Source organism: Xiphophorus maculatus, chromosome 9 (genome assembly GCF_002775205.1).
Source record: "Xiphophorus maculatus strain JP 163 A chromosome 9, X_maculatus-5.0-male, whole genome shotgun sequence".
Lineage (NCBI taxonomy): Eukaryota > Metazoa > Chordata > Actinopteri > Cyprinodontiformes > Poeciliidae > Xiphophorus > Xiphophorus maculatus.
In genome coordinates, this window is record NC_036451.1 from 5,566,568 (window position 1) to 5,591,750 (window position 25,183).

At 36.9% G+C, this 25,183-nt stretch overlaps 2 protein-coding genes across 9 annotated transcripts in view; both read left to right on the top strand.

The window, feature by feature from the left end:
• The first annotated feature begins 4,952 nt into the window (after positions 1-4,952).
• On the top strand, positions 4,953-9,544 carry LOC102237364 (diencephalon/mesencephalon homeobox protein 1-B-like). Of its 2 annotated transcripts, XM_023340137.1 has the most exons (4): positions 4,953-5,037; positions 6,187-6,362; positions 7,422-7,597; positions 8,815-9,544. In XM_023340137.1, the coding sequence occupies exons 2-4, from the start codon at positions 6,194-6,196 to the stop codon at positions 9,286-9,288; spliced, it is 819 nt and encodes a 272-aa protein (XP_023195905.1). In that variant the 5' UTR covers positions 4,953-5,037; positions 6,187-6,193; the 3' UTR covers positions 9,289-9,544. The 2 variants fall into 2 exon arrangements, with proteins under 2 accessions (XP_023195905.1, XP_005803988.1); XM_005803931.2 differs by lacking the exon at positions 4,953-5,037 and having other exon boundaries at positions 6,024-6,362.
• A 3,450-nt stretch (positions 9,545-12,994) lies between these two features.
• Positions 12,995-25,183, top strand: part of LOC102231174 (casein kinase I) — a 46,858-nt gene continuing 34,669 nt past the window's right edge. For 4 of the 7 annotated variants that reach the window (XM_023339542.1, XM_005803907.3, XM_023339545.1 and 1 more), the window contains exons 1-2: positions 12,995-13,091; positions 19,912-20,660. In XM_023339542.1, the coding sequence (XP_023195310.1) occupies positions 20,439-20,660 (222 nt within the window). In that variant the 5' untranslated portion in view covers positions 12,995-13,091; positions 19,912-20,438. Of the gene's footprint in view, positions 13,092-13,228; positions 13,332-19,911; positions 20,661-25,183 lie in introns of those variants that run through there. The other 3 variants (XM_014470556.2, XM_023339543.1, XM_023339544.1) reach the window with 3 other exon arrangements.

Sequence of the window (25,183 nt, forward strand, 5' to 3'; positions counted from 1 at the left end):
GAGTAGAAATACTCAAGTACTGTCAAGTACAGCATAGTAAAAATACTCCTAATAGTAATTTTCTTCATAGACGTTCCTCAAGTAAATGTAATTAAGTAAATTAGTTAGTTACTCTTCAACTCTGAATTTTTTTTTTACAGTAGTTCTATTCTTACTTGAGTCCAGTTTTTATCTACTCTCTGAACCTCAGAGATGAGACATTTTTGATTTAAGGTGGAGGAACCTGGAGGAAAAGAACCTGGAGGAGAGGAACCTGGAGGACAGGAACCTGGAGGAAAAGAACCTGGAGGACAGGAACCTGGAGGAAAAGAACCTGGAGGAGAGGAACCTGGAGGAAAAAAACCTGGAGGAGAGGAACCTGGAGGAAAAAAACCTGGAGGAGAGGAACCTGGAGGAGAAAAACCTGGAGGAGAGGAACCTGGAGGAAAAGAACCTGGAGGAGAGGAACCTGGAGGAGAAAAACCTGGAGGAGAAAAACCTGGAGGAAAAGAACCTGGAGGAGAGGAACCTGGAGGAGAAGAACCTGGAGGAGGGGAACTTGGAGAAAAGGAACCTGGAGGAGAAGAACCTGGAGGAAAAGAACCTAGAGGAGAGGAACCTGGAGGAGAAGAACCTGGAGGAGGGGAACTTGGAGAAAAGGAACCTGGAGGAGAAGAACCTGGAGGAGAGGAACCTGGAGGAAAAGAACCTGGAGGAGAGGAACCTGGAGGAGAGGAACCTGGAGGAAAAGAACCTGGAGGAGAGGAACCTGGAGGAGAGGAACCTGGAGGAGAAAAACCTGGAGGAGAGGAACCTGGAGGAAAAGAACCTGGAGGAGAGAAACCTGGAGGAGGGGAACTTGGAGAAAAGGAACCTGGAGGAGAGGAACCTGGAGGAGGGGAACTTGGAGAAAAGGAACCTGGAGGAGAGGAACCTGGAGGAGAAGAACCTGGAGGAGGGGAACTTGGAGAAAAGGAATCTGGAGGAGAAGAACCTGGAGGAAAAGAACCTGGAGGAGAGGAACCTGGAGGAGAGGAACCTGGAGGAGGGGAACTTGGAGAAAGGGAACCTGGAGGAGAAGAACCTGGAGGAAAAGAACCTGGAGGAGAGGAACCTGGAGGAGAGGAACCTGGAGGAGAGGAACCTGGAGGAGAAAAACCTGGAGGAGAGGAACCTGGAGGAAAAGAACCTGGAGGAGAAAAACCTGGAGGAGAGGAACCTGGAGGAGGGGAACTTGGAGGAGAGGAACCTGGAGGAGAAAAACCTGGAGGAGAGGAACCTGGAGGAAAAGAACCTGGAGGAGAAAAGCCTGGAGGAGAGGAACCTGGAGGAGAAAAACCTGGAGGAGAGGAACCTGGAGGAAAAGAACCTGGAGGAGAAAAACCTGGAGGAAAAGAACCTGGAGGAGAGGAACCTGGAGGAGAAAAACCTGGAGGAGAGGAACTTGGAGAAAAGGAACCTGGAGGAGAGGAACCTGGAGGAGAGGAACCTGGAGGAGAAAAACCTGGAGGAGGGGAACTTGGAGAAAAGGAACCTGGAGGAGAGGAACCTGGAGGAGAAGAACCTGGAGGAAAAGAACCTGGAGGAGAGGAACCTGGAGGAGAAAAACCTGGAGGAGAGGAACCTGGAGGAGAGGAACCTGGAGGAGAAAAACCTGGAGGAGAAGAACCTGGAGGAGAGGAACCTGGAGGAGAGGAACCTGGAGGAGAGGAACCTGGAGGAGAGGAACCTGGAGGAGAGGAACCTGGAGGAGAAGAACCTGGAGGAGAGGAACCTGGAGGAGAGGAACCTGGAGGAGAGGAACCTGGAGGAGAAGAACCTGGAGGAGAGGAACCTGGAGGAGAGGAACCTGGAGGAGGGGAACCTGGAGGAGGGGAACCTGGAGGAGGTTCCTCTCCTGGAGGAGGGGAACCGATCCGAGGAAAGGAGAGCCAGTCGGCGGTGGCAGCTCGGGGACAGGGAGGGTCACACACAAGCACACTCTTTGTGCGCCTCTAATCCCCCCAGCCAACACAGCTTTGGCCAGGTTTCATCATGAAAGTGCCATGAAATAACTACTTTTTTTCTCTCCTCAGAGTAAATCTCCTCTAATCCTGGGGGCTGCGGAGACAAAGGCCCCGGGGACCTAATCCTGGAGCTTTTAGCGGGGCGGAGGGGCCGGCCGGCCGAGCCTCTTCTAAATGACTTATTTCTATCGGACACTAATACAGCCTGACAGCCGGGAACGGTGAAAGGACGAGGGAAAGGGCTGGGGGGAGGAAACGGCACCAAACATTTTCACATATCTTGGGCTGAGTGGTTGGTAGTGGAGGAGCTGAGCCGGCCCACAGCTTCATCTGGGAATAAAACCATGAGATTTCCTCTGAGGGTTCGGCTGCACGGATGTACCTGTTGCATTTGATACCGACGCTGACAATATTGCTGAAGTATCTCAGTAATATTAATATTTTACATATAACAGTGCTCATCTTGTTCAATCTAAGGATTAAAGGTAAATTCTGGCTAGCTTTTAGGTCGATTAATCATCCTTGAGTTTTTCAAATTAAAGCTACAGTATGTAACTTTTATAATATATATATATATATATATATATATGTATATATATATATATATATATATATATGTATATATATATTACATATTATATGTTAAATAGCAATAATAAGGTATTTAAATAACATATTGTTACTTTGCATATAACAATATGTAAAATAGTGTTTTACATATTATGGATGTTTTGTATAGCATGTTATTGCTATATAAGATAACAATAATGTGCTATTTTATATAAAATAACGATCCTCTTGTTCAGATAAAGGGCTTTTCAAATTAAAGCTGCAGTATGCAACTTTTATAAAAATGTGTTTTATTACATATTACTCTATGTAAAATAGCAATAATAAGCTATTTCACAAAGAATAATATGTAAAATAGCAATAATTTACATATATAAAATAGCAATAATTTACATATTATTGCTATTTTATATGGAAATATTTTATAAAACTATTTTTTACATATTATCCATAGTAAAATAGGAATAATATGCTATGTGAAATATTTTAATATTGCTATTTTATAGAAAATAATACGTAAAATAGCAATATTCTACATATAGGTATATGTAAAATAGCAATATTTTACATATTATATTATTACTATGTAAGATTACAATAATATGTTATTTTATATAGAATAATGAACATCTTGCTGAGTCAAAGGGTCAAAAGGTCAATTCTAACTTGCTTTTTCGTGGCTTAATCATCCTTGAGTTTTCCAAATTAAAGCTACAGTATGTAACTTTTATAAAAAATAAATGTTTTTGCACATTTGTTGAGACTGTCACTACGTTATGGCATTATGGTTTGAGACAGATAATCTGTGAAAAAATCAAGGTCCTCTGCCTTTTCCCCCGTGCTAACTAGAAACAACCAATCAGAGGTAAGAGGCGGGTCTTAGCGCTGTCAATCACCACTCCATGCTGCAGAGAGCTGGTCACCCTGTCATGAATGCTCAGGCTAGTTAGCATGGCCACAATAAACAGTTTCCCTGTTGTTTCTCCACCATTAGCACATTTACCAAAGAGTACATGAGGTTGATTGACAGCACTAAGACCCTCCTCTTCAGATGGACAGCCATGTCCTGGTGGGTTTTTGTTAACGCACTCTCTATCCATTTTCACAGGATAGTGAAATATTTAAAGCTTGAAATATTGTTTTACAACTTAACTCGGCTTTAAACGTCTCCATAGGTTTCTCACTGACCTTTCTGCTGTGCTCTTTGGTCTTCATGATGCTGTTTGCTCACAAATGCTCTCTAAAACCCCCTGAGCCCTTCACAGAACAGCTGTATTCATACTCAGATTAAATTACAAGTAGGTGGGCTTTATTGGGTTAAGAGGCCTTTTTCATTCAACTGATTGCATTGAATAATAATTAAAGGTAAAAGGGGAAAACAAAAACAGACCGTACTTTTCAGATTTTTACTTATTACTTACTTATATTTAAGCTTTAGCAAATATTCTGGATTAAATTTGTAAATATTTTGATAAAATATTACAGAAAGACTTATGCTTGGGGTTAAAATGTCGATTATACCCACCACAACAGCAGCTGTATACATAACTTTAGAAGTACAATGTTGAAAAATTAGTTACTTTTAACTAATTTTTAAAAGTAAGTTTTGGTCAGATTTGAAACTTTTTATGCTACAAACAATTTTGTATGCAAGTCAAAAAATTTGAATTTTCTATGTATTCTGATGAAAATGTTGCAGAAAATATGATGTTTGGGGTTTGCGTGAATTAGATGATTTTAGAAAGAAGTGCTACATAGAAAAATGTTAAAAAGCATTTTACTTTCTGAATAATTCATTCTACAAATAAAATATTCTGACACATAAAACTGAAATTCCTCCAAATTAACATGAATATGCCCAAAGAAAAACTACGATTCTTTCGATTTCTCGTATAATCTGGAGTATTTCCTGCAGGATTTTGAGGAATTGCTCTCGCTGGCTCAGATTAACTTCTCATTGTGACAGTTCATCGGGAAAATATGGTGGCTGTTAGCAAAACAAACCCCCCCATCAGGGAGGCGCAGCGGCTGGGGGGCAGTCAGCAGCAGCGCTATGGGAGAATGGAGAGGACAATCAAAGGCTGTTATTTTAATCTGTCCTGCCTCGGAGATTAGCCCTCCACATTGTCTCAATTGTTTTAACTGGGGAGGGAATGAAACGCTCCCTTATTGGGCGATCCTTGGCATAAATCTCTCAAGTTCAATAGTTTCAAAAAACTTGAGCTCCCAGTTGCCCCCCTCTCTTCCCTCATCCCACCTAATCCCAGCTAATACCTTCCTTTCCATTGGCTAATGGCTGAGGGGAGCCTGGGTGAAGGCGTCTTAAATAGTCCGGGGTGAGAATGGTTTCAGGGAAGGAGATTCATGAAGCTGCAGGAAAAGGAGCTGCAACTGCCTGAGGATTTATTTGGGCCTGAATTGGACTGGAGGCTGACTTCTGACTGGAGGAACTCGACTGATCCGAACACAGTCTGGATCTCAGGTAATCTGGTGCTGAATGGTGGGACAGTAATCCAGCTAAATCTGATGTAACCATAAATAAAATACATTTTTTTCACATTTATTTTATGTTTATTTATTTATAAATAGTACAACATTTCATTACCCTTTTAAGAGGAGAGATGCATGGTACCAGGTTATAGCAAAATATGCTAATTTCTACAGATTGGTGGGATCAAGTGTGACTTAACAGATTCTGACTTGAAGAAGCCAGTTTAGTAAAGTGAAAATGAGTTTGGAAAAATGTTTGAATAGGTTAAACCTTTCTAAAAACTACTATTACTACTACAATAATAATATTAATAATGGTGCTGTAGCTACATTTCGTTTTTGAAAGACCAATAAGTCTCGTTGTTAACATGTGTTTAACCTATTTATCTTTTTTAAAATTAGTTTAATGTATTACACATCAAAAGCATTTTTAGCCCCACATCTTTGTCTCTTCTATTTTCCAAGTTGTCGTTTTGGGTTTTGTTTTGTTTTGAATTTATAAATATCTACAATCGAGTGTAAAACAAAGTAAAACTATAATTTCATGTCTTTTACATGAAGATGCATAATAGATGCATTATGTCAAAAAAAACATTTAATTGCTGCTGTTACTGATTATGCTAAACGCCCATCTTCCTGGCACAAATCTCTTTTAGCATTTCAGCCACTATGTGCACCAGTAGTCCATCTAACTGCCCAAATATCTTATTAGTACCAAGATAATTAATGCATGACACATCAAATATAAAATATTTTTATATTTTTTTATCCATTAAAATATTGCACGAACACATATTGAGATGACAAATGTTATTTCATATTTTCTGTAGCTCTAAAATGTATTAAAAAAAAACATATACTGTGAGAGCAAGTTATTGTTACTGAAAATATTCTTGGTTTTATCATAAATCTTTGTGGTCCTCTGTGTTTATTTTTTAGATTTCTGCCATTAATTACTCACTAACATCTTGAGTTTGATCAAATGAAAACGATGTTAATCAAAGAAATCCAGCAAAATGATCCAGATTTGTTTTCACATTCTTGCCAAATACCATTATTTAAGTATTTTAAGAGTTTTTATGTGCTTCACGTGTAAAATAAAGTTGCTATATAATCAGAATAACTTCCTTTGTTGATGTAGAGTCGCGATGAACTCCCTAAGTTTCTACGGAACCACGGGCAGTGGCGTGTATCCCGTCCACGGTGTGAACTCGGTGCTGTTCGACCTCCGCCACCAGGTGGCGCAGCAGTACCAGGCTTACCCCGCTGCTGCAGCTCCGGCGGCGCACACCTTCTCTGTGGCGGAGAGGCTCGCAGGTGGGTCATCAGGTCCGAACAAAAACAAACATTTCAGGGAAAGGTTCACTGAAGGTTTCACGTCATCATCACTGATAAAAATACAGAAAAAGAAACAGATTTTAAATGTCAAGTTGAGACCTCTATTAAAAATGAGGATTTAGCCTAAATTGAGTATTATTAATAATAGCTAATCTAAAGTAGTAAATATAAAATTACTATAAAGATATGGAGATAGGTAGAATAGCCAAAAGTAAGAGAGGCACTAGTTTAACTTATTTTTATAGAAGTTAAAATAAAAAGTAACCATCCCAGAAATTACTGAAGAGTAATGAGTAAGTAATTTAATATACAAAACTTACGTCATCAGATAGATCAAAATATAAGGTTATGTGGAAATGCAGGTATTTTAAAGAACAAAATTTTGTTTCCAAATCTTTCAATATAAAACTTACAGAACTTTGACAAAAACTTCAGGCGTGTGTCTGTGTCTGATGATTTTTTATTTTTGGTTAAAAATGGTTTGTTCATCATTCAGTAAAGTTGTTCACAGTAAATAGAGTATCCAGAAATGTTACGGCAATACTTTATAATAAAGTTACTCAAGTGAAAGTAAAAAGTACAGATCCAAGACATTAGAGAAATAAGAGGACAAGTATTTGGTGAAAAGGCTACTCAACTGATCGAAACATCAATCATCTAATATTTAAAATCACATCATTAGACAGACCAAAATATAAAGTTATCTGAAAATGTTGGCATACTAAAGATCAAAATGAAAATAATTCATAAAACAAACAAAATCATGCAAATGAAACATTTTTCCAAATCAGTTTATTCCTATGTAAAAACTTCAGGTATGTGTTTGTGTCTGGTGACGTTTTGGTTAAAACAAACTTTTATTTACTCGGTGAAGTTACTCACAGTGAGTCGAGAATCCAGAAATTGTACTCAACAGTAGCGGTACGTCGTGACAAAGTGACTTAAGTAAAGGTCTAATGTAATGTAAGCTACTCGAGTAGAAGTATCTGAGTAAATGTAACTGAACTCATGAGGTATGTTTGTGTTTTGTCCTGTCAGAGCTGATCCTGGAGGCTCGCTATGGCAACCAGCAGAAGCAGCGACGCAGCCGCACCGCATTCACAGTGCCGCAGCTGCAGGCTCTGGAGGAGGCCTTCCAGCAGACGCAGTACCCAGATGTCAGCATGAGGGAGAGGCTGGCCATGTGCATCAACCTGCCTGAGGCGCGCATTCAGGTGGCACCACCCTTAACGTGACTCATGCTGACGTCACTGTGCAAAAGTCCTGAGTCATTCCCCGTTTTCTTATGTTTTAGTTGAACTTTCTGGGTCTAATCAGTTGTCAAAGCTTCCTGGAAATCCTTCTGTTTTATGTTTAACACCTGAAAAATGTTATAAGAATGTTTTGGTTTTGATGTTGTTTGTTTGAGTCCTTAACTCTGACATATGAATCATTCAGGTATAAAAAGTCTGACATACTCAAAATAAAGATCAGATAGATAGATAGATAGATAGATAGATAGATAGATAGATAGATAGATAGATAGATAGATAGATAGATAGATAGATAGATAGATAGATATGTATTAAACAGTCCATGCTTAACATGTCTTTCATATTTGATATAAACAAAAATGAGTCAATGGAACAAATTTGAATACTTTATAATTTCTTAAAATGTCCTAAAACTTATGTTGAACTTAAAACAACAGTTATTACTTCAAAAATGTATTTCTGAGTTACTTTAATTAATGGGAATGAGTTACCACAATATTTTCTTAGTTTTAAGTTCTTTCAACTTATTTCTGTTGTTAAGATGCACTGTTAGGTTTTACAGTGTACAGATAACATAAAACCAAGCAAATAAACAGATTTAAATTACTTAAGAGGTCAATTGCAAGCAGACTCAGGGCTGGCCAATAAATCAATAATAACCTGTATCAGGGTAGATGCATGATCAATACCAATAGATAATATGTCTGATAGAATATTCAATCATTTCACTGAAGTCCGATCCAGAGGAAAAACTTTAACCGCTCAATTTCTCTCAGCTTGCTAAGCTAGCTTGGTGGGGTCAATTTACTCACTCGCTCTCTGGTTACCTAGCAACTCACTCATTCTATGGTTACCTAGCAACAACTTGTTAGGCAACTTGCACAGTCCAATGTTCCGCCATTGTGCCTAATTGCTTAAAAATATATTTTTTAAAACAGTGTGAAGTGAAAATGTGGCTAAAACAGGATTGTTACCAGTTTGGCAGTGTTTCAGATATTTTAAACAACAAAAGAAATTGTCAAAATTATCGATATTGACTGATATGAAGCACTTTTTGTGATATGTTTTTCAGCCATATCGTCCAGACCCAAAACTAAATTGGACTGCTGACATTTTAATCACTAATTCTGTCCTACGTGTAAATATTTTTTCTCTCTCTGTGCTGGTTTTTTGTGCAGGTGTGGTTCAAAAACAGGAGGGCAAAGTACCGTAAAGGCCAGAGAAGCTCCTCTCTTCCACGGGATTCCTGTCGGGACGAAACTCTGCAGAGCAGCAAAAAGTCACCGGAGGAAGTGAAGACAGAAGACAAACAGGACGTCATCACATCACACGCTGACAGCCAAGCCTCTTCGCGTTTCTGTCCTCGGTTCACTCCCACTGTGGATAAAAACCAGGATGCTAACCCTGACCTGTCGCGGTTTCCTCCTTCACTGCCGTCCGCGCCGCTTCTCTCCTTCTCGGCTGCAGATCGTTTCTGTCGCCCGCCTCAGCAGCCGCTTCTGTCCGCTGAGTTTCCACTTCCTCCGTTGTTCTGGCCGCTCATACAGCAACACTTCTCCACCTCAGGGAATCCTTCATCTGCTACCAAAAATGGCAGCCTCACTCTTCAGACTAATTGCTCCACTAAAGTGTTGGGCCACCCTCACCTGTAGGATTCAAACCCTCTGAACTCGTCTTGAATTTGATCCATTTCACCTTGAAATTACCATCCAATCTTCAATCAGATTGGATGAAGAACATCTGTGAACATAATTTTTATGTCTTGCAACAGATTCTCATTTGGATTTAAGTCTGGACTTTGACTAGAACAGGGGTGTCCACACTTTTTAGGCTGAGGACCAAACTCCCTAAGCTGAAAGTATCCAAGGGGGCCAAAATTTTACTTTATTTCATTTCCACAATTAAAAACGCAAAAATATTATTGTGAATGCTTTCTCTTTTACCTGCACAACAATAAATAAAACATGTAATATTTTACATTTGCCTCAATGTTTACAGTTATTTAAAATATTGGATTTATTACTTTCCATTTTTTTAAGACAATAACATGTTTTTAGTTTATTCCCAGAGACGAAAGTAAAAAATTTCCTTTACAGCTTTGCTGTATTTAGGCTAATGTAATGGAATGGGTGTGCCAAAGTCTGATTTTGCATAAAAACATGCTGGAGGTTCATGGCACAACTAATAACATAATAATAATAATAATAATAATAATAATAATAATAATAATAATAATAATAATAATAATAATAATAATAATAATAATGTCAACTCAAGAAAAATTCTGTTAATATTTTCTGCTTAAGAAGATATAAACTTGGCACAGAAAATCTCATCCTGAAAAAAATTACAAAAAGTTTTGGATAGCCAAATTTGTGCTGTTCTTGAACTGCAGTAAGGGGCCACACAAAATTAACCCAAGGCCAGAAATGGCCCGCGGGCCGCACTTTGGTCACCCATGGACTGGGCCATTGCAACAAATGCATCAACTTTGATATAAATTATTCCTTTGTTACTCTGGCTGTATTTTTAGACCAGATGTCTGCAACCTGAGCCTCCAGAGACGCAAGTACCTATTTGGCTCTTTGCTAACTGAGGAGTTTAAATATAAATATAAGTACAACTGCAGGTTTTAGCATATTTTTATAAAATTATTTTATTGAATTTCCACAATAGAATGGTAAACTTGATGTAATTTACTTTTACTTACACATAGGACTCTTATTTTCTGTTTATTTTAGCCAACAGCTAGAAATATTTCAGAGGTGTAATACGGTTTCAAATGTAGATGTGAAAATGTTTAAGAAAGGCTTACTTTTAAGTGACTCAGCGCTGCAGCATGAAGGTGTAAAATTAAACAAATCCACCTCTTTTCTGTTTTTTAAGCTTTGTGAGCCTTTGCAGTTCTGATAGTAAAACTGGTTTCAGCATGCTAAAAAAACCACCTGCAGTTTCTTTTGACAAACTTAACTAACTAACAGTTTCCACGTGAGAAAATCTATTTCTGAAACACATTATTTTAAAATGTAAGATTAGACTGATCATTGTCACAATAATAATGCAAGACAATATCATAAGTTATCAAGATATGCCAGGATTTTTTATTTCAATAAATAAGAAACATGGTTCATTAAAAAAAAAAATCAGAAAATATGCATGCATGTTTAAAAAACAACAAGATGGAAAAATTATTCAAGGGATGAACAAACTTATTGTTTAGATTAATACACTAAAAACACATTTTGTGCTTACTGCTCCATATTTTTTTGATAAAAGTGAAATGTGCATCACAAAAATAACTTTTTAATTATTTGTCTAAATATACACCATTTAAATTAAACTCTAGTATTATCACAATAGTTTTTTTAAATTTATTTTATGTTTCCATTCATTCGTATTCCTTTGATACGTGGAATTAAAAGCACAACTAAACCCAACCAGTTTAGAGCAGCTCCTGCGTATTTCTGATGTTTTGTCGTATTCTCCAAACCAGTTGAGTTAGTTTGTTTGCGTAACGTCGTGCAGAGAGAATAAGCGTGACGCTGCGCAGCTGAGGGAAGCTTAAAGAGACCACGGTGAAATCATATCGACGCTGAAGTTGGCGTCCGATTTGAGGCTTCCGACTCAGCACTTGTGTAAAGGGAGATTTCGCCTTTTAATTAGCCTAGCTCAAAATCTAAACTATTTAAGATGGTAAGACATGAGCTGAGTTGTTTTACACTAAATGCAGAATCTTTAAAACAATGTTTGTGGTTCTTTCAAATATTATTCTAGTTGAAAATCAATATTAAAAACATAAATATTTAATACTTTTTGGTGTTTTTGAATTAAAACCTGCTTGAATTATCTGCTTAGAGACAAGTAGACAAGTCAAATCTTCACAGCACACAGATGATGTAGGAGACTATACATTTACTCTTTTTATTCCTTAATGAATCAAACTGCGTTATTAAGCCATTATGTTTTGAGGCTTACCTTTCTTATCTTTAAGACTATTGTCAAGTCAGCAGGTATTTATGTCAGGATTGTTTTAGGTGTAATATTTCTTTAACATAAATATTGTTCTAATTTTCTGAGAAACTGAATTTTGACTTTTCAGTAAGCCAAAACAAAGCAATTATATTTAAACCTAACAGAGATAAAAACCTGAAATATATCAATCTGTGTGAAAACATTTGTTTTTTCAGTTTGAAGTAAATTACTAATATAAATTATGTTTTCTAATTTGCAGTGATGTGCCCAATAGAGCTTTGTATTCTAGTCACTTTTTATTGTTAAAAAAAAAATCTCATTACATACATACATTACCGACAGACACATAAAGTATCCAAAAGAGAAATTAAATGTTGCCATAACTAATCTCATCTACATCTCTTCAAAATGTCATTGTGGATGGTGATGCTGTGACCTGGAAGAATCTCCAGTAGCAGTCAGTCTTACAATGATTCTGAAGAGGTCTTTGACTAAAGACTGTTGCTGTGACAGTCTCATGACTGTCATAACATGCTAACAGCTCAAAATCAGGCAGCAGCGATGATATTTCACAGCAACATGTCCTGGACACCATCAGTTGTTGCTAAGAACTGCTAATCCACCTAATTTGCTTTTGCTACTCTTCTTTAAGTCTTTGCATTGTCTTATGGTTAGAAAGCTGGGGTTGGTGGAATGATCCTTACCCATTGTGATCAATAGATGGATTGGGTTTTGGGTGGTAGTTTAGGAATTATTTGAGCTTTGTAGATGCTAATTAGGTGCCCCAAGTTGTAAAATTAATATTGTTACCATTGATGTATTTTTGACAACTATCCAAAACTTAAGAAGTAAAAGAAAAAATCCATCTAGTTGGACAGAACCTAAAATCAGAGGGAATAAATGTCCAAACACTCAACACCTCAACCAAACCAAATTATGAAGAAAAATGTACAAAACAATAAATCAGAATGAACAGAGCTAGAAACATGCTGCTAGCTTATGAAAATCATAATGTCTATAAAATCAATTTAAAATTGTAGTTGTACCAAAAACAAATAAATATATTATAGGGAACTGAACTACACACATGAAGCTATAAAAATAGAAATTATACTTCTATTTTAAGTCCCCTGTTCCATTGTCTCATGCCTTATGCGTGTTTTTGGAAGGCTACATTGAGCAGTGAATCAGAAATTATGTACAATAAATAGCAAAACAATTTAAAAAAAACTGCCACGGCATGTTCTGTTACAGATGTCAAGCTAAATTGAATTCGAGTTGGGTGTATTTTGTAGAAAATCTTGCCTGGTTAGCTTTAAATCGGGTGGAATAGTCCTTTACCAAATAGGAAACTAAAAATCAGACACCAACTTCATCACTGTGAAATCATAGCAACTTGGGGACAAGAGGAGCTAAACGGGAAAGAAGCCAACGATCGAACAACCATGACTTCGACTGGGTTTCGATAGCTGAAAATTACAAGGTAACACGCTGTATTTTGACGACTAAAGTTGTTTTATGGAGGGCGAGTGTTTTGTGACCCAGTGTCTCCGTTTGTGAGCGTTCCGGTTCGGCGTTCCGTGAGCTAGTTTGCTAAAATGTCTCTGAGATCCAGGCTGCGCCGCTTGGTGAGCAGTTTCGGCTGGTAGGATTAAGGAGTTGCCCGGTAGTGCTGTGGGTAAGATCCGTAGTCGAAGTTTGGGCCGTGAAACTACATTTTCAGGTGAATAAATTGTCTTTTTTTAGTTTCTTAACGTTTCCACAGTATCTTGTCATATTTCTCGCGGCGTCGTTTGGGACGTTGTTATTTTTCAGTTATAAAGCATTAACTAACTAGCTCGGTAGCATTGGGTATGTCAGTCAATGAATATTTTATGCCCCTTCTTGCTTCTATTTGCTCAGTTTGGTCACTAACATTTAGGTAAGCTGTGGTGGTTTTCCTAAGTTATCAGTGTAGCTAACGTAAGAAGGTTAGCTGTTTTCTATTTTTTTTAACAGACGTTGGGCCAAAATTCACGGTGTTTTTGTGGTTGCTAGCTCTTCTTAGCCCTTTCCATATGTTAAAAATCGTGTAAATATTGAAAATAAACGACATTACCACAATAACAAAGAATTGCTGCTGAAATTATATGTCGTAGTCTACAGTTTCGTAGTAAGAAATTAGCAGCGACTGAGCGATTTGAAGCTAACCATTTAGCATCGTACTATCTGGCCTTGTCCGTGGTTAACGCTAGGTTTTCGTATAGCTGAAGCCTCACTTGTTGTTTTTGAGATATTTTTAAAGTACAATTTTCTGTTATTGTTGAGTTTCTAAAGGTGGTGTCGAGAATAAAGTCGAGCATTTGGGATTACGTGAAGCTAAAGCTAAATGACAGCTGTTAGACGCGCTTCGGAAGCTTGTTAGCCATTAGCTTCCCTAAACATAGGCTAAAAGGCCAGTGTGTATGTTAGTAGAAATGTTAGCAAAATGTTCAAAATATATGTCAAAAACATTTTACATGAGATGTTATTATTAGAATAACTTCTCTTGATCCCAAGCGCTTGTATGTAGGAGAAAAAAGGGGGAAAGTTGCAGCATATTGGGATAAGAAATAATCTTGTTTTATGTCCCTCGAGTTATAATAAACACTTGTGACTCAAAAATAAATGTTCATCACATAATTTGCGTTATTTTATTTAATCAGTTTCTTTTTCGATTGTAGAAGTAAAATTTTCAGCAAATATTAATTGAGTTTTATACATTTTAGTGGTTCGAATACATATTAACTGTGTTATTATCTAGATCTACAACAGTTTGTAGTTGGATTTAAAAACTTTAAGTCTTTCTGCCCAACCATGCATCAGTCCAATGGACTCTACGTTTTTCCATACATCCATTATTTATGTTTTCTTTCCTTCCTGGTTTTTGCAAGTTCCTTATTTAAAACAGATGTTAGTCTCTGCGGTAGTGCTAAGTCGATTTCCAATGTGAGTATTGATACATATTAAGGCAGGTTTGGTGTTCTAGCTATTAAAATGCACAATTATAAGGATATGTAGAGGTTGGCTTAAGTATTTGTAGATTTTAGTTATTTTTGGGCAAACATATTACGTTTGAGCTATTATTTGCTCAGGTCATTGCATATGTTTTGAATATATTGAATTTTGTTTTCTTTGTGCTTTATATAGGTACCGTCAAACATTTCCTGACCTATGATGTGATTGAAAAAGCAATCCTATTTGTCTCAAGGTGCTTCAAAAGTCTTTGAAGCACCTTTTCTTTTGTGGTAAACTTGAACAACTTGAGTTTTGAGTGTTGGCTTTATGCTTTCTACAGGGATTCTCAAAACTAACCGCAATAGAAAGCATTTTTGGAGATGTGGGCACAGTAGTTACTATCACAAATCAAGGAACTGGAATCAAAACCATTGTTGCAAACTCACTGAATGTAGCAAACATAATACCATCGTCATTCAAAAGAAAATCCTGGTGTTTAGTACCAACTGGATCCTCTTTGTTTACATTAGTAGTACATTGCTAGCATCATTTTCAACAGAGTTATGTCAAAACAAATAATTCACTCTGAGGAATATTTTAAAAAACATTAAAATAATACAAATATTGTGCATTGACTAAAAAAATCAGCCAGTTAAAGCATTTTAAAATTCATCAAAATTTTCTGCAAATATATCAATAATCAGCATAATTTGATGTACTTTAAATTTATATTGCATTCAGAATCATAAGATGCAGAAATGGGAATAATATTGAAATTTTCTTCACTTTAATCTTTCATTTTGTGTTGGGATCAAAACGGCCACCTCTATCAGGAAACCTGTAGCAGATTATAGTTTTTAGAAGAGGAACTCGCCTCACCAAGTCAGACCTCAAAGAAAGTATCAGCCAAGAGAAACTTTTTTTTTGTTGCTATATTTGTAATAAAAAATTTAGTTGCTCACTAAAACATGGCTAGTAATATGTAAAATAACATTATATCACGATGAACCCTGGACAGTTTTAGGTTATGATTGTATTTGTTAAATCCAGACATCTTGAATTTAGACATTCAAGTTGTCTAAGGTCTATAAAATAAGCTAGTTATTCAAATTGCTTTGAATGCATTTGAAGGAAACTGTTTCAGAACTTTTCTTTTATTATTAGAAAAATAAACATCCATTCAAATTCATGCAGAAACGATCAAAAATGTTAATGGTTAGCTCCCTGCACACACAAACAAACTTCAGCAATCAACAAACTGTAATGGCAACTATGAGCTCATTGTTAGACTTTATCACCAAGATGTTGGCAACCGGGTGATCATTGATACTGTTGTACTTATATTTATCATTTTAGAAATTATCTTCTGTGTACCTGACCAGATTAGTTGAAAATAATCTTAACTTTAGTCACTGTTTCTAAATTGTGGTTTGGAGATTTAGTTTTAAAAAATGGTGTTTCATTGCTGCAGACTTTTAATCGCTGATCTAATATATTTTAATAACCTGGTATCAAAGCTGTGCGGTTCATATCCTGTAATGACCAAAAACAGAAGTAATGAGACTGACACATTTTACACGGGACAAGTTTTTACAACCTTTACAGCTTTGCCAATAATCTCTAAACATTTTCTAAATTATGATTTAAAAAAAAAACCCTGTTATTATCAAGTTCTTTACAGATATAAACAGTGTTACCAGCAGTTTCCTTTTTGACTCAAAGTGTCTGTGCTGATTATAAACTGTCTTTATCTTACCATGTGGCTTTTTTATGTGTTTTTTTTAGATGCGATCTGCAAGACTAGATCTAACACGAAGACTAATTTAATCCAATGTGTAGTGTTCAACCGGTACTCATTTGAACAAAAACTCCCGGTGAAAAATAAACAGTTTCTGAAATTAGCCTTTATTTAAGTGGTGTATAAATTAGGTGATTGAAAGCCTTTTATTGTGACCAATTGTTAGTTGAGGAATTTACATTTTCTGCATTCCTACATCAATACAGACAGGTTTTTACTTTATGGCATTTCTGCTAAAACACTAGTTTGTTCATTTTCACAATGAACAAACTAGTGTTTGTTCATTTTACTGATTTAAACATCTACTGATTTAAACTGTAAATCAGTAGATGTGCCTCTGATTAGAAGAAAAACACGGAATATTAGATTAAAACCAGTAAATTTGTCCAATTTTCCATTCAGTAATTCATATTGAAAATGTTTATTATAAGCCTTCTGACACATTTCTACTTACGGAGTAATGTTAAGAAGAAAAACGTTTTATTTCAGTGAGAACATATTAGTACTAAATTGTTTCTAAAAGCAATTATTCTGCTAACCTAGAAAGCTTCTCTACCTTTTGCTCCTCTGTGTCACTTTTATTGTCACTTTACTAAATCAGATTAGTTGAACATTTTATTACTCTATTTTTCATTTCACATACATTTAATTGCTTTTATTAAAGCGCATTATTCATTCATTTTGAGCATCCCCCCAATCCATTTGATATCTTATTTTGAAATGATAAACGGTGATTATTTTATTGCAGTGATGTAAAATAATCAGCAGCATAATAATCATCTTTATATCATCTGGTTTAATTTGATTTAAAATGAGCTCTTTTTAATTTTTTTTAAGTCCTCTTATCAATTGATCATGTGACCAGATCAGGTATTTTCATCTTACTTCCTTCTGCAAGTATCAGTCATGTGTTACACAACAAAGAAGACATGGCAGAGTAATGACTGCGAGTCCTTTCTGTTCCCCAGGTGTGAAAACGGCACCAATAAAGAACTGTTAACCTTCACAGGTTTGCTGTGGCCGTTTCTGTGAATCCTTAAAACATTTCAGACTTCAGTAATCCTACTAATTGCAATAAAACAAGGTGCCATATTTGATTTGGAGTTTGACAAACTGTGGCGTTGTTTACTGGAGGGCTTACTTTTTGTCTCCCAGATGTAACTGAGTTATCCGTAGACTAGACGGTATCCGAATGCATCAAATTGGATGCTTTCCTGTGATGCAAATTATGAAAAGAAATGAGGCATTACATCAGTCATTGATCTGTGTAAGTGCCTTTCCATAGAGAAGAGTCACTGTCCGTAGCTTTTGCGTGCATTACCTGCGCTCCTGATCAGCAGAAGCATCTCGGATCATAGACACAGTGGAGCTAGTGATGTGATCCGAATACTGTTACCCAATACTGTTACCTACAGAAGACTGTAGGTAACAGTAGGTAAAAGATGTAGGTAAAAGATGGTTGAGATTAATATTGCAACTTCCTGCTCTAACTCCTTAGAGCTCATCTAAAAATGTTTGCACTTTTTATTAATGTTCAAGTGCAAATTTGTATTTTTATTTTCACAATTTTTACTCCAAAGTGCTCATTTTGAATAACTTAGAAAGTCACCTAAGAGTGAAAATGTTTCTTAGTTGTCAAAATGAAAGTATATCTATTTTTGTTAGTTATATGTTACACACGTTATATGGAATTTTACTGAATAGAGTTTAATTGCATAAAAAAAATCTGTCTGATGTTCTGTGGAATATTTCAGCTTGTATTGATTGCTTTATTGAATTTGCTTTGCACCAGTAAGCACTAAGCTCTTATTTCAGCAGTAGTACAAAGCAGCCACAGTCAGCATAATTTGATATTGAAGTAAAAAGTAAAAAAAAAAAAAGAATTATTATTCCTGAAAAAGTGATCTGAACGACTTAAGAACCGGTCATGGTTAACCAGATTCTGACATGTTTTGTAGTAATTTATAGTTTGTGTTTTAGGTTAAAAATTTTTTTTTACTATTTCTTATTTTAAAATTATTCAATTTAATAAAGTGTGCTTATGTTGAATGAATCAATACATCAAAATGGATTTCTATAGCACCTTTCATTAGAATGTGGAGCCTTTAAAGGTGAAAAGCAGAACCAATTTCCCTGCAAATGGCAAACAAAGTAGACATGTTATTTTGAGATTCTCACCTTGAGTAATAATTGTACTTCTTCACATTAGTATGTTGGTAACAGAATAATTTAACCTCAATAATGTTTGTTAGAAATCACTTGCCAACCACCTCTTAGTTTAGAATCAGTAGTTTCTGTACAGCTTCACCTTAACATAAGTGATTTATGTTGGTCTTTTAGTATCCAGATATAGACTATTCAAACATTTTATTTCTTAAGGTAAGTTTTAAGAGGTAATAGGTTTCTAGCAAAAAGTGATCTGTAGCCCCAACCTATAGTCTATAGTTTGTGTCCAGGATGTGTGGGGTTTGCAGAGAACAAGATGGCAAGTATGAAGGAGCATTTTTAGCAACTTTTAAGCATAATTGTACAAAACATTTCAATATATATGTATGTGTACTGAAAAAATAAAATTTTAAAGATTTTTAGGAAATAGTGAAAAATTGTAAAATTAAATGAAAATATTTGTTTTTTTCATAATGTATTTACATAATGTATTTTTTAATTTAAAAAATGTACAAGCATGATGTTGGGAAGCTACTCTCATCCAAAGTGTTCAACATTAGTAAATGTAAATATAACAATTAGTGATATAACATTTATAATAATATTTATAATAATAATAAAGTGTGAAATTAGAGGTAATTTAAATGTAAAATAAATAAAAAGGGCAAGCAAATATAGTAAAAAAGTAAATAAAAATGGTTATCCAAAGCCTAAAACCTCGCCCCAAATGTAATTGTACATAAAAAAAAAAAAACTCAATAAAAATATTTTCTTAATTCAAAAATAAACGGTATTGTAAATTTACCACAAAAAATATAAATAAAATCCTTAAATATTTAAAAGATGCGTCTTTGGTTTACATTTAAAAACTGGAACAGTTTCAGCCTTCCTCGGCTCCTCGGGGACATGAGGGACCCTCGGAGGAGGGGGCTGTTGTAAGTCGCGGCGCCGTCGTATGCTTTAGTGACAGCTGACATACTGGGAAACGGTTTCTTGTAGATCTCATTCACCAGAACTTTAATGCCCCAGGAATGTAGGCATGTTTGCATGGCTCACTGAAAATTTGCCTCCCAAACTAAATGGTGGGGATTTTTCTTTTTTCATCTCACTCAAAGGTATGCATCAACATGCTGATGGGGAAAAATGCAAATGCTCATACTTTCCAGTTTCATGTGATCGGTGAAGAGTATGTATAGGAGCAATGGATTTAAAAAAAAAAATTTTTTTAAAGGAAGATTAATAACTTTGAGTTCAGATAACCTTTATGTTTAAGCCACCTTTAATGACGTGAGCTGTTGCAAGCTCTTAAAAACATTTTCTCAATCTATAAACTGATTAGTCTGTGTTTTGTTTTGTTTTTCAGACAGGCTGACATCAGTCCCAGCTGTTCCTGGTTTTGCTGTTCCTTGGACCTTTGGGTTGAGTCCAGTCGTAGCCGTGCAACATGGAGCCTCTCCACTGCGTGAATGAAGGCTGACCAGAAGGAAGGCGGCTGTCCAAATGACGTTCCCAAGTGGCCTTGTGGAAGCAGTAGCTGCGTGTTGGAGTGCTTTTTCATGATTACCGTTGTATGTGTGTCAGCGGGAACAGCTTAGCGAAACCCGACGTTTTCATCGGGCCGGGGAATGAGACTGGAGTCAAGAAATCCACAAGAAAGAAGCTCCTGTTTATAACCAACATTCTCGAAAAGCTGTATGATTGACACACAGGCCACTTCAGCTGTGGTGTTGGCTCGTTTAAGTGTGCGCGGGATTTTTTAACAGCAACGCCTCTCCTCTGTTCTGTGATATCAGTCTCTCTCTTTAAAGTACCCTCCATTACTGTTGTTGGAGTTTCTATGGTTTGCATGGCTGGAGAATAACCGTGGAGAGGCCAGGGTATCACAAGCTTATGGATTTTGATAAGAGAGGGGGCAAAGGAGAGACAGAGGAAGGCAAAAAGATGTCTAAGTCGACGGCCAACAGGACTGGCGGCAGGGGTACAGGGACCAATTCTGGAGTTCTAATGGTTGGCCCGAACTTTCGTGTGGGCAAAAAAATCGGCTGCGGTAACTTTGGAGAGCTGAGGTTAGGCAAAAACCTCTACACTAATGAATATGTGGCCATCAAATTGGTAAGTGCTCATCTTTTGAAACTTTTCAGTCAGTTGCTGTTACTCTGTCTGCATAGTTTGCATCTCCTGTTACAAATGTTTCTTTGCTAATTTTATTTGCCTGAAGGTGTTTTTGATTTTAAAATGCAGCAGTTTTTAAGTGACGCAGAGAAACAGGAAGTGAATAGAGTCCGCCTTTTTCCCACATCTGGACCTCATGATCGTTTCTGCCTCTGTTATGGCAAAGAAGAGGGCGAAAAAACTCACAGTACACCGCCTAAATCCAATAATTTATAAAGTTAATTTCAGATTAAACTGTTCTGATAGATGTATTCTTATATATTCTTATCCAGACTACATCAAACTACATTTCCATACTTTGGGACACATTTGAGGAACCTTGTTTTAGAAATTTAGACTTTTCTTAAACTGTTCAGTATCTGTGATGTTTATTTCGGTGAAACCACATGAAATGTCGAGGCTTGTTGGCTTTCTGATTACCCAACATTTTCCTCTGAACGCCTACTTCTCTTAACATCATTTCTGTTGCCAGTTGTAGAGTTTGGATTGCTTTCTGATCAGTCATATGTTCTTCCCCATGAACACTTTGATGTCAGAAACATGAAACTGAAATTCTGGTTTAGTCTAGTGTCCATACTCTTGGTCTTCTCATCATTATCCCTACAGCTACTTCCATGTATGTTTCCTCATCTGTCATGACTCTTTCTCATGCGGATGCCAGGATGTGTGCGTGGGCATTCAAAAGCGCCGCGGTTGGCACAAAGCCATAATTGCACTTCTGCTCTCCTGAAATCTTTAATTGCACTCTCTGCCTCTGCCCCTTTAGCTTGAGAACCTCCCATCTGTTGGGTATTTTTACCTCTGTGGTGTCCAGCTATATCTGGACAAGCAGCAGTGCCATCTTCATCTGCCGCCAGGACCTTGTAGTCCCTCTAGCATCTATCTGGATGAGTCATAGAGAGGATGAAGTGCTGGACTCTAGAAAGACCCAATGAAAACAGGGTCGCGTTTGTATTTTTACAAGTTATTTTTAAGTTCTTGGGAAGAAAACAGGCTTTTTTTGCTGTAAATTTCATCTTCAAACTTGATTTTAACTTGCATCATTCAGATTTATTTCAATTCAGTAAAAAAAAAACCTGAATTAATCCACAGAGGAAAAATAAAATAAATTTTTTTCTAGGGGGCGCCTTATGGAAAACAACAAAAAATGAACATGCACTTAGCACCACACTGTGACCTTTTATGTTTGTCACCTCAATTACGCATCAAATCTAAAATAATGCTTACAGAGTCTTACAGATAAAAGGGAATTTGATGATGCAAGTCTTCTGACTAATGTTTTGCTCTGGGTTTTAAGTAAGTTGCAATATTTGGATGCACCCAGTCTGTTTACTGTTCCTTTATCACTTTGTCTACTAAGTTACTGGATATCTTGAAGAGTCACATTTTTGTCATTTCACTTGGGGATTAACAATTCAATGCAGTTTAGAGATATAGAGATGTGATGGTTTTAAAATGTACAAAAAATATTTTGTTATGGATGTTTTTTTCATCTTTTCATCAGCAAACACAAACAGCATCTGTTTTAAATTTAAAACAGGTCAGTGTAGAAGGACAATAGTTGACTGTATGAAAAAAAGCTTAAATGAAAAATAAAATTAGAATGGCCATTTCTACTGTTGGGGAAAAATGAGTTCAGTTTCTGCTTCAAATTAATGAACAAGCATCGTATGTGTTGTCTTTGTGCAGCGTGTTGCTCATGACTCACTCGCCATCAATTTGTTAAAGGTAACTGACATTTGTTAATGTCACTGCTATTTATTAAAATAATAACTAAAGGGCCGCATAAGATTAGAAGATCATGCAGTGGTGATAATATTGGTAAATATTGAAGTAGATACTTCCTTTCTTTGTACTTTAGCATCTTGAACATCTAGTGCCATGAAACTCAATTCGGCAGATAATTAGTATTAGACACAGTAACAATACAATTACTTCATTCCAATCCTTTGTGATATTAACATTTTGCACACTGTTATTGCTATGGTGATATGTTGTGCTTCCCAGAACAAGTTGTGAGTTTATGATGTCTGCAGCACAAACGCACAGTCCAGTCATCGTTAAGATCCTTGTTTTTACAAGCAGAGAAGATCCTCTAAGCTTCTTTATTGGTCTTCAAATGTGACATATGAAGTCGAGTGAAAATCTGAGACTCTTCTTGGGGATTTTTAAGGAAGTTGCATCATTGGTGTTTCGACCTCCGTCTGTCCAGTCATTGTTTCTTCCCATTTATTGTTAGGGCGGTGGTGGCTTGTGCCCTTCTCATTGGGTGGGAGGCGCATATATCCTGTAAAGGTCGCCAGTTCATCCTATGGAAAATGGACGCTCAGTACATATAATCCTGCTCACACATGCAATTTAGAGAAGTCAGTTCACCTTCTAGTCAGCAGGACTGTAGTAGGAAACCAGAGTACCCAGAGAGAACCCTTAACTCAGGGGTGTCAAACTCCAGTCTTCAAGGGCTGGTGTCCTGCAACTTTTAGAAGTGCCTCTGCTGCACCACACCTGAATAGAATAATTAGGTCATTAGGCTCTAGAGCAGTGGTCCCCAACCACCGGACCGGTATCGGTACAATTGGTACCGGGTCGCGCAAGAAATAATGAACTACTTCTGGATCTTTTATTTTGAAAATCCTAAACCGGATTTTACCGGTTATGTATTGCGCGTCAAAATTGAGCCAACTTGCAGCAGAATGAGTAACAAAACAACATCGGAGTACTGCGGCGCACCACTCCCCCCCTCCCCCCTCCCCCGGAACAACAGCAGCGGACTCGATACTTACTTTTTTGTAAAATAAAGTTACAGGTTTTTCCTCACTGTAACTTTAACATGCAGGAGCAAAATAAAACACAGACAGTAGAGAACAAGATATAAAAATACATACAATATCTGAGCGCATCATGCAACATGCAAATTATTTCAGAATTACATTGGTGCTTGAGGGTTGTAGTCTTTTGAGGGCAGATATAATTTGGATTTAGCTCTTTAGCATTAGCTTCTGTTAAATACTGTATTGGTGTAGTTCTTTAATGTTAGCAGGACTAATGTTTATGATTAGTGTTTTATAATTTACTTTTTAGTTTAGTCCACCACTGGAAAAAACGAAGATTCCTTTGACCACTGCTGACATAAAACCATTATAATATTTTAGGAGTCATATCCTCGACAACAATATGGGTACTCCATTAAATCTGAGAAGGTGGTACTAAGTTCAACAGACAAACCAGTTCGGACTGGGAGGCCTTAATGGTGCCTGACTAAGCTGCAGGCAGAGTAGGGTTTGGTGACAGGTTGACGCTGAGCACTGAACTTGTATAGTTGTTTTTTATTTATGCAACTTGAACAGAAAGGAAAAAATATTCATGACTGCACAAATGTTAGCTGCACCAGTGCAGCCAGGGAAAAAGAAAAGGGTTTGACTCAACAGAGTTTGTGGTTGCATTCTGGAGCCCTTTGCAGTCATGCAATTATTTATCCATTAATTTACAAGTTGTTTTAGTTTATGAGACCAACATCTGTTTTCCCCAGAGTCAATTGATCAGTTGGCCTAGTGCTGCATTTTTTTTGGTCTACGTAGAAAAAAAGAAAATTAGCAAATGTTAATCTTAACATATTAATTACGAAAAATCTAAATAACTTGTCTTCTCAGTAAAAATTTAATGGTAAAATTTATTACTTTGACTGCCTGAATAAGGATTGATGATTTACCACACAGCCAGGAAAGTGACTTTGTTTATTACTCTGATATGGCTGCCTGATTTTAATCTCTTTGTTCTTGTTTGTGATAGATTATAAACGCCAGTTTATGGAGGGGTATTTGGCGTTTTGTTGAGATCTTTTTATCGTCTGTTTTTCTTGTGTAGTTGCTTTGCTCTTTGAGGCACACCTTCCTGCAGCTGGGATGAAGGGGAATGCCACTGTGAGCACATGATCAGACAGATGTGTTGCACGCCTATCCTCCTTTCAGTTGCTGTAAACGTAGTGGCAAAGGCAAGAGAGAAGGGAGAAACAGTGCTGAAAGGTTGCCTTTGTTGGAAGGCCCTGTCGACACGACCGTCGGTCCAGCTGCATGTTTTCTCTAACTGACAGACCTTTATGCGACCGAGGGTACACTGGGCGTTTTAGGGGCGATCCAGGGATCTCTAAGGGAAGAAAAAAAGTTTGAATGTTTAAATTAGCCATCCGATAGTTCTCCATCTGTCTTCAGTTTATCTTAAAAATGCCATTGATCCCTTCCAGCTTGGATATTAGCCTCTATTCCTCTCCTGTGTTTCACAGTGAGACAGGAGGGTGAAGTGGACTTTTCACAATCACTTCTGATATCATCGGTTTATGAGTGATAATTAGCCGTAGAATCCTCTCCTCAGCGATTACTCCCTTTGGCCACGATGAGCGGCTGTAATATCTCTGGGAAGCTTGTGGGACAGCAATAAGTGAACTCTGTAGTGTTGACACTCATTGT

Excerpts from the sequence above, each read along its gene's own strand:
- LOC102237364 (XM_023340137.1), top strand. The coding sequence starts at position 6,194 with ATGAACTCCCTAAGTTTCTACGGAACCACGGGCAGTGGCGTGTATCCC. Across the intron at positions 6,363-7,421 it reads TGTGGCGGAGAGGCTCGCAG|AGCTGATCCTGGAGGCTCGC; the intron begins GTGGGTCATCAG and ends TTGTCCTGTCAG. Across the intron at positions 7,598-8,814 it reads TGCCTGAGGCGCGCATTCAG|GTGTGGTTCAAAAACAGGAG; the intron begins GTGGCACCACCC and ends TTTTTTGTGCAG.